At 47.0% G+C, this 15,396-nt stretch overlaps 1 protein-coding gene across 1 annotated transcript in view; it reads right to left on the bottom strand.

Annotated features, from left to right (window-relative positions):
• The window catches only part of pop4 (POP4 homolog, ribonuclease P/MRP subunit), a 39,521-nt gene extending 35,796 nt beyond the window's left edge, over window positions 1-3,725 (bottom strand). The window contains exon 1 of the mRNA XM_072279656.1: window positions 3,689-3,725. Coding sequence (XP_072135757.1) covers window positions 3,689-3,713 — 25 coding nt within the window. The 5' untranslated portion in view covers window positions 3,714-3,725. The remainder of the gene's footprint in view (window positions 1-3,688) is intronic.
• Window positions 3,726-15,396: the final 11,671 nt, after the last annotated feature.

Genomic DNA, 15,396 nt, shown 5'->3' with positions numbered 1-15,396 from the left:
ACAACATGAAAATTTATTTGCAATGTTGAAGCAATGTGTTGTGACGACGTCAGGATTTTCTTTTTTTAACAAGAGAAACCAAACCTCTCATTGCACCATCAGTACAGATGCCAACACAGTTCCTCCAAGACAGACCTTTTGTTTCCAGATATGAAGAGCAAACATTAAATATATCTTGGCCTTTGCTTGTTTCGTGCAGCTCTTTGCAACAGAAAAAGTTTTCTTGAATTTCCCCATCATTTACAAATCTTACAAATGACATTTATTGGTGAAGTCTGTTGACTCATCAACCAGGATAGAGAAGCTATTGTTTTTCAATTTATCACACAAAACTTTTTCAGTATCATGTGACACGTCATCAATATGTTGACTTATTGTACCATTTGAGAATGAAACCTTTTCAATTTCTCGAACTGCATCTTGCCCTAGCATTTTACCCACTATAATTTTACGCGCTAACTGTAACTGTGTGATTTTTCCTTTTCTGGGAAATAAGTTCTGCTACTAAATAACTTGCTTCCTGATTCTGTTTACTGATTGTGACTTTACTAACAAAAGTTTTACTGTTTGTTCTGAGATTCCAATAGTCGTTTAGAACGATCAGCACTTTCACATGTCATATGGCTGTGATTGTAGTTACGTGTCTTCAATTTTACAGGAGCCATTACTGATTTGTAAGTTGTTTGTCACAGACTAGGCACAATGGAATAGGACAACTTGGATCACCAGTCCAAATAAAACCCATTGATAAGTAGCTTTCAATTGTAAAGACAAACTGTATAAGAAGAATGGCATAATAAATAACTAAACGAAAAGCGCAAAAAAATACGAAAACTTCACAATACTTCTAACCTACACAATCCATCTTTTGCAACATATACAACAGCAAAGCAGCAGGCCAGCAGCTGAGTGAAGAAGTGCAAAAATTCCTTCCTTAGAATGAAAACTTCCCTCCAATTTTCTACTACATTGGTAGAATTTGTTCACTCTAGTAAGTCAGCCGGTGGCACGGAAGGGGAAGTTGGGGGAGGTAATTCGGTAGGGAAGCTGACATCATAGCCCAAGTTGGGCGAGTCCATTCAATGCTCAGAAAATGCACTTCATGCTCATCAGCTTACCGTCCTCCCCTCCGTGCAATACAGCGCTCACCAATTATCAACGGCCTGCCCACCCTGCATCAAAAACTGAGGATGCACTCAAGCAAATAAACACGGTCCTACTGTGCACTGCCATACTGGGCTGAAGGACTCTAACCAGATTGCTAATGGGGCTGCTCGGTCACTGCCCGCCTCTGTGAGCACTAGCGTTGAGCACAGTTCAAAAGAATGATGCTTTTTTAAAAAATCACGATCTCTTGCAGAACCCCAGTTGAGAAACCCTGCTTTACAGCATCAGCAATCATCAACCGGGGTTCAATTCCCAGTGCTGTCTGTACGGAGTTTGAACGTTCTCTCCGGGACAATGTGGGTTTCCTCTTGCATTCCAAAAGACATACAGTAACTTAAGAGTTAATGAACTGTGCACACGCTACGTTGGCACCGTAAGCAGAGCAACACTAGTAGGCTGCCCTCAGCACAATCCTCAGTCTGTGTTGGTCACGGACGCACTGTATGCTTTGGTGTACTAGAGAGGTGTATTCAGAATTGGCTCGATGATAGGAAGACAGGCTGATGGTCTGTGGCTACTGGGGCGCCTTCCTGGGGTCAGTGTTGGCTGCTATTCATTATTTATGTAGAATGTATGTGGCACAACTAACAAATATGCTAATGATTGTAAATTTGAGGTCTTGTTGATAGTGAAGCAGGATACAATGAATTATAAAGAGATCTTGATCAGTTAGGGGAATGGGCTGAAAAAATGGCAAATGCATTTCAACTTAGATAGTGTGCAGTGACACATGTTGGACATAGAAACCAGGTAGGATGGCAGGGTACTGATAAAAGTTGTGGAACAGAGGGACGTGGAGTACTAGTGCACAGTCCACTGAAAGCAGCTGTAAGTAGTCCGGGTGGTGAAGAAGGCATTTAGCATGCTGGCCTTCATCAGTCAGGGCATCAAGATGAGGAGTAGGGACATTACACTGCAGTTATATAAGCCACTGGGGAGACTGTACTTGGAGTATTGTGTAGTACTGATGGCCCTGTAAGAGGAAAGATATTGTCAAGCTGGAGAGGGTGCAGGAGATAAATGATGATGCTGCCTGGATGAGAGGACCTGTTTTATATGGAGAAGTAATGCACACTGGACCTTTACTCCTTACAGCACAGGAGAATGAGAGGTGACTTCACAGAAGTTCATAAATCATGAGTGGTATGGATATGGTGGACGGTCATCGTCTTTTCCCCAGGGCTGGGAATCCATAACTAGAGGGCTTGGATGCAAAATCACAGGACAGAGATTTAAGAGAACTGAAAAGTAACTTCTTTACACTGAGGGGAGGGAGTAAAAATGCAACATTTATTAGGCATATGAATAGGCACATACAACAAGGAGGGAGGCAGAACAAAGGAAATTATAGGCCAGTTAGCCTGACTTCAGTGGTTGGAGTCCATTATTAAGGAAGAAATTTCCAGGTACTTGGTGGTGTATGATAAGGTACCAAAGTCAGCATGATTTCTTTTAAGCCTGACAAATCTGCTGGAATTCTTTGAAGAAATAACAAGCAGTTAAGACAAAAAAGAATTGGTGGAGGTTGTGTACTTGGATTTTTGGAAGGACTTTAATAAGGTACAGCACATGAAGCTGTTTAGTAAAATCCATGGTATTGCAGAGATACCAGCGTGGACAGAAAATTGGCTGACTGGCAGGAGATAAGGAGTGGAAATAAAGGAGGCCTAGTCTGATTGTCTGCCGGTGGCTAATGGTATTTCACAAGGGTCAGTATTGGGACCGTTTTTTCCTCATGTTAAACGTTAACGATTTGGATGATGGATTGACGGCTTTGTGGCCAAATTCGCAGACGATACAAAGATAGGTGGAGGGGCAGATAGTGCTGAGGATGCAAGGAGTCTTTAGAAGGACATAAACAGATTGGGAAGATGGGCAAAGAAGAGGCAGACGGAATACAGTGGTGTGAAGTGTATGGTCGTGCACTTTGGTAGAAGGAATAAACATATTGACTATTTTTTTTTAAATGGGGAGAAAAGGCAAAAATCTGAGGTACAAAGGGACTTGGAGTCCTTGTGCAGGATTCTCTAAAGCTAACTCGCAGGTTGAGTCAATGGTAACATTCATTTCAAGAGGAACTGGCAAGTACATAAATCGATGAATTGAGAGGCAAGCCTGGTAACAACAGTGTACACACAGAAGCCGTATCTGTACCTACACATTTTACAATACGAAAGCAATGAATAATGATGGAAATAGAGAAAAAATAACATGTTTGTGTTTAATTTGGACCTCTAAACCTGAGAAATTTGTGGGAGCCCTGTACGGCTACTGACTTTGTTATAATGTAAAAGACAGCGACAGAACCAGCTTCACTAGCCATTTCCTGCAGCACCAGGCCGGGACCGGATGGTAACCCTGGCGCCGACACGAGTAGGTACCACAGACAGCATGGGCTGAATATCCTATTCCCATACGCTATACCTTTCTGAATTTGGTGCAGTGACCCTAGCCTTGCACTGTTGCGGGTGAAGGAAGCAAAGTATTTACGCACGCAACAATAGCAAGAAGAAACACTCACCCTTTATCTCAGAGGAGGTCGCCATGATGGCCAAACCGGCGCATTAAAATGACGTCAGGAGGGGCGCCAACGGGATCATCGAATCGGGGGCAGGTCCAGTGCTGTAACCATGGGGACTTCCCGGCAACGCCGGTGCACGCGGTGTTCACGCTGTGCCTGACGGGGAGTCGCTGCAGCCGGAACGATGATGGCGATGCTCTGCTGTCTTAGAGCAAGTCTACATTGCTTTAACCCGGCTCGAAGGGATTCTAATTCACACCATCTATTAATTACTGGCACTGTCGTACCCTGGAATAACACTGCGCAAATAAGCAAATAAATACTGATGTCTTGGTGATACTCAACTCCTCTGTAGAAAGGGAATAATTAAATGTTTAAGTATCTGCCTACTTCTTTTCCTGCTACCTGATCCAACTATAGTCACCCTCCTGAAGAAAGTGAGCAGTCTTATAAAACTTCCAGGGAGATGCACTTTTTTCCTACATTACTGTTTATCTTTCAAGGAAATCGTGAAGTTTTCGCACGAACGAGTATAGCTACAAAAAAAAGAGGGGCTGGTCATTCAAATCTGAAGTGTGTAGAAGTATCTTCTCCAAGTGTAGTAAATCTCTGCCGCCGTGGCGGTGGAGACGAGATCATTAAGTGTATTTAAGATGTGTAAAGATAAATCTTTGCAAGTTGGAGAAATTGACGTTTATGGGAAATTGGCACTGAAGGGGGGTTGAGGGCAGCATTGTGGTCAGCCATTATGGTCCTGGTGGCCAACTCTTGCTCCTTTTTTCTTATGTTCTTGTGGAATAGATCCAGTATATGACGGCAAAACATATTTGTGTTCTATTGAGGATAATCCCATGGTCATCAAAATAGGAAACAATACTATTCCACAGGGTAATAAAGTTCCTATTCTGTACCAAGGTACTTAAATTACAGCATTGGCAAGAGAATACCAAACTTTATAGAGATATAGCTTCAACTCCATTTGTTACAAATTTGATAAACATTGGAGTTCTTTGAGGATATAGTAAGTGTAGTGGATAGAGAGGAGCAGGTGCATGTTGTACACTTGGATTTTCAGAAAGTGTTCAATAAAGTGCTGCATACCTTCAAGATGAGGATGTTGGAGTTGGGGGTAATGTATTATCATGGATAGACAGTTGGGATAAATGTGTATTTCTTCAATCGGCAGTCAGTGGTGAGTGGAATGCCACAGGCGTTGGTGCTGTCCCATTGCTGTTCACAATATACATTAACAATTTGGAAGAAGGGACCAAGTGTAGCATATTTAAATTAGCTGATGACATTAAAATGAGTGGAAAAGCAAATGGTGCAGGGGATATGGAGAGTCTGTGTAGAGATATTGATAGGTTAAGTGAGTGGGCAAGGGTCTGGCAGATGGAGTACAACATTGGCAGATGTGAGTTCATGCTCTTTGGAAGCATGCTGTTATGTAGAGGGACTTGGGAGGGCTTGTGCATGAATCGCAAAACATTGGTTTGCAGATGCAACAAGTTATCAAGAAGGCAAATGAAATATTGGCCTTCGATGCCAGAGGGGTTGAATTTAACAGCAGGAAGGTCATGCTGCAACTGTACAGGGGAATGAGGAAGCCACATCTAGAGTACTAGATGCAGTTCTGGTCTCCTTGCTGGCTTTGAGGCGGTGCAGAGGAGGTTTACCAGGTGGATTCTGGAGGTGAGGGGTTTAGCCTATGAGGAGGGATTGAGTCACCTGGGACTACAGTATATTCACTGGAATTCAGAATGAGAGAGGATCTTATAAAAACATATAAAATTATGAAAGGCATAGGTAAGATAGAGTCAAAACAGTTGTCTGTACTGGCAAGTGAGACTTGAACTGGGAGACACAGCCTCAAGAATCAGAAGAATAGATTTAGGATGGAGGTGAGGAGAAATTGCTTTTCTTGGAGAGGTAGTGAATCTGGAATTCTCTGCCCAGGGAAGCAGTAGACCCTACCTCATTAAATAAATTTAAGACACAGTTAGACACATTTTTGCATAACAAGAGATTTAAGAGATATGGGGAAAAGGCAGGAAAGTGGAACTACGTCCCCGGCCAGATCAGTTATGCTCCTACTGAATGGCGGAGCAGGTTCAATGTGCCAGATGGCCAACTCCTGCTTCTAATTCTTACCTTCTTATGGATTAGTTATGCCTTTTTGTAAGAATATGGTTGAATGTTTCAGGAGAAGATGATTTGAAGAAAGTGTAGAGTTGAATTATTTTTAGAAGAGAACATTGATGGCCTTATGTAGACTAACACTTATCTCAGAATTAAATACAGTACAGTCAGTCTGAATTTCAGACGTATGTCAGGAAATGGTTGTAGCTGTAAACTATGGAACAGAGGTTAAGAGGAGATTGAAAATGCATAGTCTTCCCAATACCTATTGGCAGTAACTTACTCATCATTGAATATTAGACCAGGGGCCAGGGCTCTGACAATTTAATGGTAATATAGAAGTCTAAAAAAGCTTTTGTGAGGCACATTTGGGGTTTACAGAGCACGTACAGTATGTCTACTAGACAATTTTTGATCTGTTGTGTTCAGTCATCATTATCCTTCACCCCCCGCCACCCCCAACACTGTTCTTTGCAAGATAATCTCGCCTTTTGAGTCCTGCTAGATCAGTGGGCCTCGAGGCCTGGATGCCATGTAATATAGCCACAGGTACAGATTATTCCTCAGGATAACTGTGGTAACTTCTACCTTGAAAAAGGCACAATCGACAACTTCATGCCAAAGAATCAACTTTATCTTGAACTTCAAAACCGTTATGTATATACAGAGGCTTTTGACAACCCGTACAGCATGGCAGGCACACTATATGCAAAACACACCAGAAGTAAGAAGAATGGAACCCCCCCCCCCATTATCCTAATTAGTATTAAGTTACTTTTAATAATGCTCACATTACAACACTTCTCCCCCTTTAAAATCCAACATTCCCAAATGTAAAAACTAGGAAATAAAAACTGTGGTGTTATTAACTTGCATACCCCTGAAAACTTACACTCGTATCTCAGCAACAGTTTATCAATACAAAACATGTGGAAAATGTGACAGATTCAACATTCAATCAAAAAACAACCTGTTCTGTCAAAGATTCAGTCTGTCAGGAAGTTTACGAGTGCGCTGTGATCTGCAAACTACCCCCGGTGACCCAGCAGACACCGCTGGTGATGGTGTTTTGGGTGGGTCTGGTGTTGGGGGCATGAGAGGTGTCTGTGTGAGAATGTCCATCCTCTTCAGGGGACCCCAACCCTTCTGCCAACGTCTTGCCCTCTGGCAAAGTCACTGGTGGACATGCTTCCACTGTAGGCTGTCTTACAAATGGAAACTCCATGGAACTGTCTGCCTCTGAGCCGGTATCATGATGCAGGCGCACATGGTCCTGATGTCTGCGGAAAACACGCCCATATGTCAGCTTAACAACATAGGAGACGGGACCACTCTGCTTAAGAATAACCCCAGGCAGCCATTGCTGATTGTTTCTGACATAGACATTGTCATCCGGTTTTAACTGTCTCTCTCGCACATGTTGATCATGTCCCTCCTTCTGCTTTTCCTGCTTTCTCTCCACTTTCGCCTTCATGTCCGGGCGCAGCAGGTCCAATCTTGACTTGGGCCTACGCCCCATCAGCATCTCTGCTGGAGTGCGGGCAGTCGTAGTCTTTGGTGTGAGGTGGTATTTAAACAGGAAACGTGAAAGCCGAATGCTAAGAGAGTCCCCTGTCATCCGCTTCAGGCCTTCCTTCACTGTCTGAACAACCTGCTCAGCCAAACTATTGGAGGTGAGATGGAAAGGGGCCGTCTGAATGTGATGAATGCCATTCTGCTGCATGAACTCACTGAACAGCTCACTGGTGAACGTTGGGCCATTATTAGTGACCAGAGTGTCAGGCAACCCGTGGACTGCAAACACTTGCCTGAATTTGTCTATGGTTGAGGGGGCTGTGATGTTGCTCATGATGTGAGCTTCGATCCATTTAGAATGCACATCTACCATTACAAGAAATATCTGCCCCATAAAAGGGCCAGCAAAGTCCAAATGTAGCCGAGACCAGGGGTGGTCTGGCCACTCCCATGGGTGCAAAGGAGCTGGTGGTGGCATATTCTGATTATTCTGACGTTGCATGCATGACTCTACCTTGTTCCCCTGATCCATTCTTGGCCACCAAACGTAGGATCTTGCAGGGCTTTTCATTCGAGACACCCCTGGATGAGTCCCATGAATTTCCTCCACAATCTGTGAATGGCCAGGGGGAGGCACGATGACCCTCACCCCCCAGAAAATGCAGCCATCCTGCAGACTGAGTTCTGTCTTGCGTTTGGCATAAGGCCTCAGTTCCTCTCCTTCCACGACTCTGGGCCAACCTTGTAAGAGAAAAGTCTTGACTTGGGACAGAGCTGGGTCCCTCTCTGTCCACTGCTTGATCTGGGTCGCCTTTACAGGTGTCTCTGACAGCCTCTCCAATGAAAACACAGTCTCTGGAGGCACATATGTAACAATAGGTGTCTCAGGTAAAGATAGTCGACTCAGTGCATCGGTGTTTGCATTATCCCCACCCGCTCTGTACGCTATAATATACTGGTAGGCTGACAATGTAAGAGCCCAACGCTGTATCCTGGCTGAGGCTAGCGGTGGGATGCATCTAGTCTCACTGAACAGGCTCATCAGTGGTTTATGGTTTGTATAAATTGTAAATACGCGTCCATAAAGGTACTGATGGAAGCGTTTGACCGCAAAGACAATGGCCAGACCTTCTTTGTCTAGCTGTGAATATCCCTTCTCAGCAGCTGTCAGAGTACGTGAAACAAAACCAATAGGCTTCTCTGAACGGTCCTCCATTACATGTGAGAGAACTGCCCCGACTCCATAGGGCGAGGCATCGCATGCAAGGGTGATCTCCTTGTCTGGGTCATAGTGAACAAGCAGCTTCGCTGAGTGGAGGAGTTCTTTCACTTCCTTGAAAGCTTTCTCCTGCTCTTCACCCCACTGCCACTTAGTGTCATTGTGAAGCAGCTTGTACAGTGGGGTCAAAACCCTTGAGAAGTCAGGAAGAAACTTGCCATAATAATTCACCATGCCCAAAAATGATCTGAGTTCTGTGACGGTCCTAGGGCTTGGGGCTTCCTTAATAGCTCTCACTTTGTCCTCCACTGGGCAAAGACCCTCAGCTCTGATTTTGTGTCCCAGGTAAGTCACACTCGACACCAGGAACACACACTTTCAGCGTTTCAACCGCAGCCCTGTGTCTGAGAGCCTCTTCTGCACCCGTTCTAAATTAGCCAGATGCTCCACCTCCGTAGCCCCCGTGATCAAAATATCATCAAGGTACACTGCTACGAGCGGAATCCTCTGCAGCAAAGTGTCCATTGTCCTTTGGAAAATGGCAGGGCTGGACGCCACTCCAAACACCAGGCGATTGTACTTGAATAATCCCTTGTGCGTATTAATTGTGATGTTCTTCTTCGAATCCTCGCCGAGCAGCAGCTGTTGGTAGGCGTGGCTCACGTCCAGCTTTGTGAACAGCTTACCCCCTGACAGGGTTGCAAACAGGTCATCCACCCGTGGCAATGGGTGCTTCTCCAGTCTAGAGACCTGATTCACCGTAAGCTTATAATCCCTGCATACCCTCACTGTTTTGTCTGCCTTCAAAACTGGAACAATGGGAGCCGCCCACCTTGAAAACTGGATGGGCTCAATAATGCCCAGCCTCTGTAAACGTTCCAGCTCCTCCTCGACTTTGCCTTTCATGGCATAGGGCACCGACCTGGGCTTAAAAAAACGTGGTGTAGCCTCAGGGTCGACATGGAGTTCCACTGTCACTCCCTTCAGTGTGCCCAGCTCGTCCCTGAAAACGTCACTGTACCGCTGTAGAATGTCCTCCGTCGCGTGTGCATACTTAATTTCATGCCAGTTTAGCTGGATTTTGTGAAGCCAATCGTGACCCAAAAGACTGGGTCCCCTGCCCTCAGCTATCACTAGCCTGGCTTCAGCCTTCTGACCCTCGGCTGAAATATCCACATATGACACCCCTAAATGAGGTATGGGCTGCCCCGTATAGGTCCTAAGTTTGAGATTTGACGGTCTGATGGGAGACAGGTTGGACCCCCATATCCTCCTGTCGGTCTCCTCACTAATGACCGATGCAGTAGCCCCTGAATCAATCTCATACTTAATGTCCTTTCCCCTGACAGTGACTGTGGCATAATATGGTTCAGGTGGTTCCTCATCTGTTTCCACTGCAAACATGTTGTAGGCACTTATACTCATACTTCATCGAAAACCAATTTCCCCCGGGATCAATAAAGTATGACTATGACTATGACCATGACTAACTAAAAGCATTGTTGATTGCAGAATGCTTTAGGTTTCATAAGCAGAATCAAAAGGAAGGATGGTCCATGATGCACCATCAATTACTCCAAAAGACTGGAAGTAGAGTAAATACTGAAAGGCTTTTATCAGCAGTAAAATGTGACCTCCAGCATGTTGAGTGTCTGCCCCTGGACTGAGAGGAGGAGCCATGGCCCAGTCGCCTTTATTCAGGGATCTGTGGGAGAAGCCACAGCGGCAGTGTCCAGACAGGTAACCCAGTTACAACATATAAATATGGTTTACCACATTCACCCCTCCTTTTTAAAGAAGAGTCCCGTGGGGTGAAGTGACTGACAATATTTAAAACAAGTATATTTACAAGTTAAGTCTATCAGGCAGTCGAGTCTGTCGCTGTGATCTACGTAGCACCGGTGGTGATTGCACCAGCGATGGCGGTTGTGCTGGCTCCAGCCTGACTTGAGGTGTCAGCACGTTAGGCATCGGTAATCCCTCGTGCGTGTGCGTCGCGCCCGGTATGGGAGTGTCGTGTGGTGTCTGTGTAGGGCTTGGAATGCGTGGCGTCTGGTGGGTATACATATTGGTGGATACGGGGTTAACAGTCACCATGGAGTCGGTGGATACGGGGTTAATAGTCACCATGGAGTGTTCAGGGTAGGGGTCTGGTGCTCCTGTGGGTGCCAGGTCGCGGATGGAGACTGTGTCCTCCGACCCATCAGGTGAAACCACATAGGCATACTGGGGGTTCGCATGAAGTAAGTGAACCCTCTTGACCATCGGGGAGTATTTATTGCTCCTCGCATGTTTCCGGAGCAGCACTGGCCCTGGGGACTTCGGCCAAGTTGGTAGGGTGGTCCCGGTGGTCGATTTTCTGGGAAAAGAAAAGAGCCGCTCATGAGGGGTGGCATTGGTGGCTGTGCATAACAGGGAGCGGATGGAGTGGAGTGCCTCGGGAAGGACCTCCTGCCAGCGGGAGACCGGCAGTCCCTTTGACCTGAGGGCTAAGAGTGTGGCTTTCCACACCGTGGCATTCTCCTTCTCCACCTGTCCATTCCCCCGGGGATTATAGCTCATGGTCCTACTGGTTGCAATTCTCCTAGCCAGTAGATATTGGCGCAGCTCGTCACTCATAAACAAGGACCCTCTGTCACTGTGGATATAGCATAGATATCCGAACAGAGTGAAGAGCTTGCGCAGGGCTTTTATAACTGACGTGGTAGTGGTATCGGGGCAGGGGATGGTGAAGGGGACCGCGAGTACTCGTTGATAACGTGAAGAAAGTACACATTGCGGTTGGTGGAGGGAAGGGGGCCCTTAAAGTCAACACTCAGTCGCTCAAAGGGGCGGGTGGCCTTGATGAGTTGTGCCTTTTCAGGTCGGTAGAAGTGCGGTTTGCACTCTGCGCAGACTTGGCAGTCCCAGGTCATCATCCTGATCTCCTCAAGGGAGTAAGGCAGGTTCCAGGCTTTCACGAAGTGGAAAAGCCGGGTGACCCCTGGGTGGCAAAGATCTACAGGTGGGGCGTATAGCCGGTCGATCTGCGCGCTGGTGCACATTCCCTGGGATAGGGCATCAGAGGGCTCGTTGAGTTTCCCAGGCCTGTACATGATGTTATAGCTGAAGGTGGAGAGTTTGATTCTCCACCTCAGAACTTTATCATTTTTGATTTTGCCCCGCTGTTGGTTATTAAACATGAATGCGACTGAGCGCTGGTCAGTCAGCAGGATGAACCTTTTGCCGGCGAGATAGTGTCTCCAGTGTTAATAGGCCTGGGCATGGGCCTCTTTCTCTACCGCGGAGTGCCGAATTTCAGGGCCTTGAAGGGTACGGGAGAAGAACGCCACCGGTCCTCTCGCCTGGTTGAGGGTAGCAGCCAGCACAAAGTCGGAGGCGTCACTCTCTACTTGGAAGGGAATGGCCTCATCCACCGCATGCATTGCTGCTTGGCAATGTCCCCTTTTATGCGGCTGAAGGCTGCACGGGCCTCGGCTGAGAGGGGGAATGTGGTGGACTTGACCAGGGGGAGGGCCTTGTCTGCGTAGTTAGAGACCCATTGGGCGTAATATGAAAAGAAGCCCAGGCACCTTTTGAGGGCTCTGAGGGTGTTGGGAAGAGGGAGTTCCAACAGGGGGCGCATACGGTTGGGGTCAGGGCCAATGACTCTATTCTCCATGACACACCCAAGGATAGCAAGTCGGGTGGTCCCGAACACACACTTGTCCTTGTTATAGGTGAGATTGAAAGCTTTGGCCACTTGGAGAAATTGTTGGAGGTTGTTGTCGTGATCCTGCCGGTCGTGACCACAGATGGTGATGTTATCCAGATATGGGAACGTGGCCTTCAGCTGGCACTGGTCCACCATCCGGTCCATTTCCCTCTGGAAGACAGATACACCATTCGTGACACCGATGGGGACGCGCAGGAAGTGATAAAGCCTGTTGTCTGCCTCGAAGGCGGTGTAAGGGCGGTCCTCCCGGCGGATGGGGAGCTGATGGTAAGCGGATTTTAGGTCTATGGTCGAGTACACCTTAAACTGTGCTATCTGATTGACCATATCCGTGATGTGGGGTACATGTAGAGGGTACACGTCGAGCTGTGTGAACCTATTGATGGTCTGGCTATAGTCTACGACCATCCTATTCTTCTCCCCGTTCCGAACAACCACCACCTGCGCCCTCCAAGGACTTGTGCTTGCCTCAATGACCCCCTCCCTGAGCAGCCACTGCACTTCCGACTTAATGAAATCTCTGTCCCCCGCGCTGTACCTCCTGCTTTTAGTTGCCACAGGTTTACAGTCAGGGGTCAGGTTGGGGAGGGATCTTGAGGGTGGAGAGGCTGCAAATGGTGTCGGTAGTGCGGCAGTTGGCATGGTGTTGGGTGGGATGTGCGGGTTGGTGTGTGTGTGTGGTCAGTAGCGGGGTATGTGACGTATTCCTACAGAACTGGGGATTTACGACAGTAATTGGTGGGAGGGGCCCATCATACTTCATTGTCAGGCTTTTCAGGTGGCTCTGGAAGTTGAGCCCTAACAGCACAGGGGCGCACAGTTGAGGCATGACCAGTAACGTAAGGTCTCGATATTCTGTGCCCTGCACAACTAGTGTCGCTACACAATGCCCCCCCGGATGTCTGTTGTATGTGACCTGGAAGCCATGGCGACTCTCTGACTTACTGGCCGTATTGCGAGTCCACAATGCTGCACCGTGACCAGGTGGATAAAACTCTCCGTGCTGCCGGTGTCAAACAGGCAGCTTGTCCTGCGCCCATCCACCAGGACATCCATCATTGACCTTGCGAGCTGGTGGGGTGCGCTTTGGTCGAGGGTCTCGGAGGCCAGGGTTGAGTTGCTGTCTCGGTCCAGCGCGGTGGGGTGCCCCGTGAGCACCTGTTGGTCATAGGCGGTGGGAGGTGGCACTGACCAAGATGGTGGCCCCCATGTCTCGCACGTGGTGGCAGCGTGCAGGGAAGATGGCGGCAGGCAAGATGGCGACCCCCATGTCTTGCATGCGGCGCTGCTCGATGCCGCTCGCGGTTTGGACTTACAGGCCTTGGCGAAGTGGCCCTTCTTTCCGCAGCTGGAGCAGGTAGCTTCTTGGGCTGGGCAGCGTTTCCAGGGGTGCTTCTTGAGTCCGCAGAAGTAGCACTTTGCGGACTTGCGACTGGCAGCAGCCGAGGTCGGTTCGCTGGCGGGTTGTGGGGTCTGCGGCGCCCATGAGGTCATTGGGGGATGGTGTGCCTGGAGAGCCTCAGAGTTGCGCAGAGCGGCCTCCAGCGTGCCGGCCATATCAATCGCCGAACGTAAGGTAAGATCGGCTTTTTCCAGCAGCCGCTGGCGTACATACACTGACCTGGTCCCCATGACGAAGGCGTCTCTCACTAGGAGCTCCGCATGCTGTTCTGCTGTCAGTTCTTGGCAGCCGCAGGTCCGCACGAGCGTCTGTAGTGCCCGGACAAACTCAGCGCTCGACTCCCCAGGCCGCTGCAGCCGTGTCGCTAATAAAATTGATGCACCATCAATAACTCCAAAAGACTGAAAGTAGAATAAATACTAAAAGGCTTTTATCAGCAGTAAAATGTGACCTCCAGCATGCTGGGTGTCTGCCCCTGGACTGAGAGGAGGAGCCAAGGCCCAGTCGCCTTTATTCAGGGGTCTGTGGGAGGAGCCACAGGGGCAGTCAGCAGAGGGGCATGTCCAGACAGGTAACCCAGTTACAACATATATATATGGTTTACCCCAGTCCATTTCAGCTTGCATGGCTGAATTAATGAGATTCTCTGAGTATTGCTAGTTCAGTGATGGGATTAGTGATGCACTGAGGGGTTGTTTAGTTTGTGGGATCTTACAAGAAAGCATTCTGTAACGGTTCCTAACTGAAGCACAACTCCCATTTAAAAGAGCAGTTGAAATTGCTGTATCAACCAGAGATGAAATTGAGTTGCACTCAGGAATGAAAATGAGCATGAACAAAATTGCAACATTTGAACAGACACCTGCCTGGCCGAACAAATTGTGTTAACATTGTGGCAGGGGCTCACATTCACTAGATCAATGTATATTTAAAGGTGAAACTTGCAGAAAATGCAACAGGTAGGACACATACAAAGTGTATGTTGGGCAGACAAAAATACATGGACTGCACAGGGAAAAGAAAATGATAAAAAGTCAAGTTGCAGTTTAAAAACAGCACTAATCTGCATGCTGTTGATGAAAAAAAAAATAATTGGATAATGATGAGACTGCCCACAAAATTATTTTGAAGGGATTTCAAAGAGACTGAACTGAAGCCTGCAGATATCCAACTAAGACCTTATACTGGAGAAAATACAGCTTCCTGTGGGAATGACTTTTGTAACAGTGAAATACACCAACCAACAAAACTCATTGGGCTTGCATGTGAAGCCCAGCATTGTGGGAGAATAATTGGCTGAAACAATACATTAAGGAAGTTACTGGATGAAGCCACAACAGTGTTCAAGGATGGATTGGAAAACTCAAGCATATCAGAATCAGAATCAGGTTTATTATCACTGGCATGTGACGTGAAATTTGTTAACTTAGCAGCAGCAGTTCAATGCAATACATAATCTAGTAGAACGAAAAAAAAACATAATAATAATAAATAAACAAGTAAATCAATTTCATATATTGAATGGATTAAAAAAAACTTGCAAAACCAGAAATACTGTATATTAAAAAAAGTGAGGTAGTATCCAATGCTTCAATGTCCATTTGGGAATTGGATGGCAAAAGGGAAGAAGCTGTTCCTGAATCACTGAGTGTGTGCCTTTAGGTTTCTGATTCTCCTACCTGATGGTAACAGTGAGAAAAGGACATGCCCTGGGTGCT

This window comes from Mobula birostris, chromosome 15 (genome assembly GCF_030028105.1).
Source record: "Mobula birostris isolate sMobBir1 chromosome 15, sMobBir1.hap1, whole genome shotgun sequence".
NCBI classification, from domain to species: domain Eukaryota; kingdom Metazoa; phylum Chordata; class Chondrichthyes; order Myliobatiformes; family Myliobatidae; genus Mobula; species Mobula birostris.
This window is presented reverse-complemented; position numbering and strand designations above follow the sequence as displayed.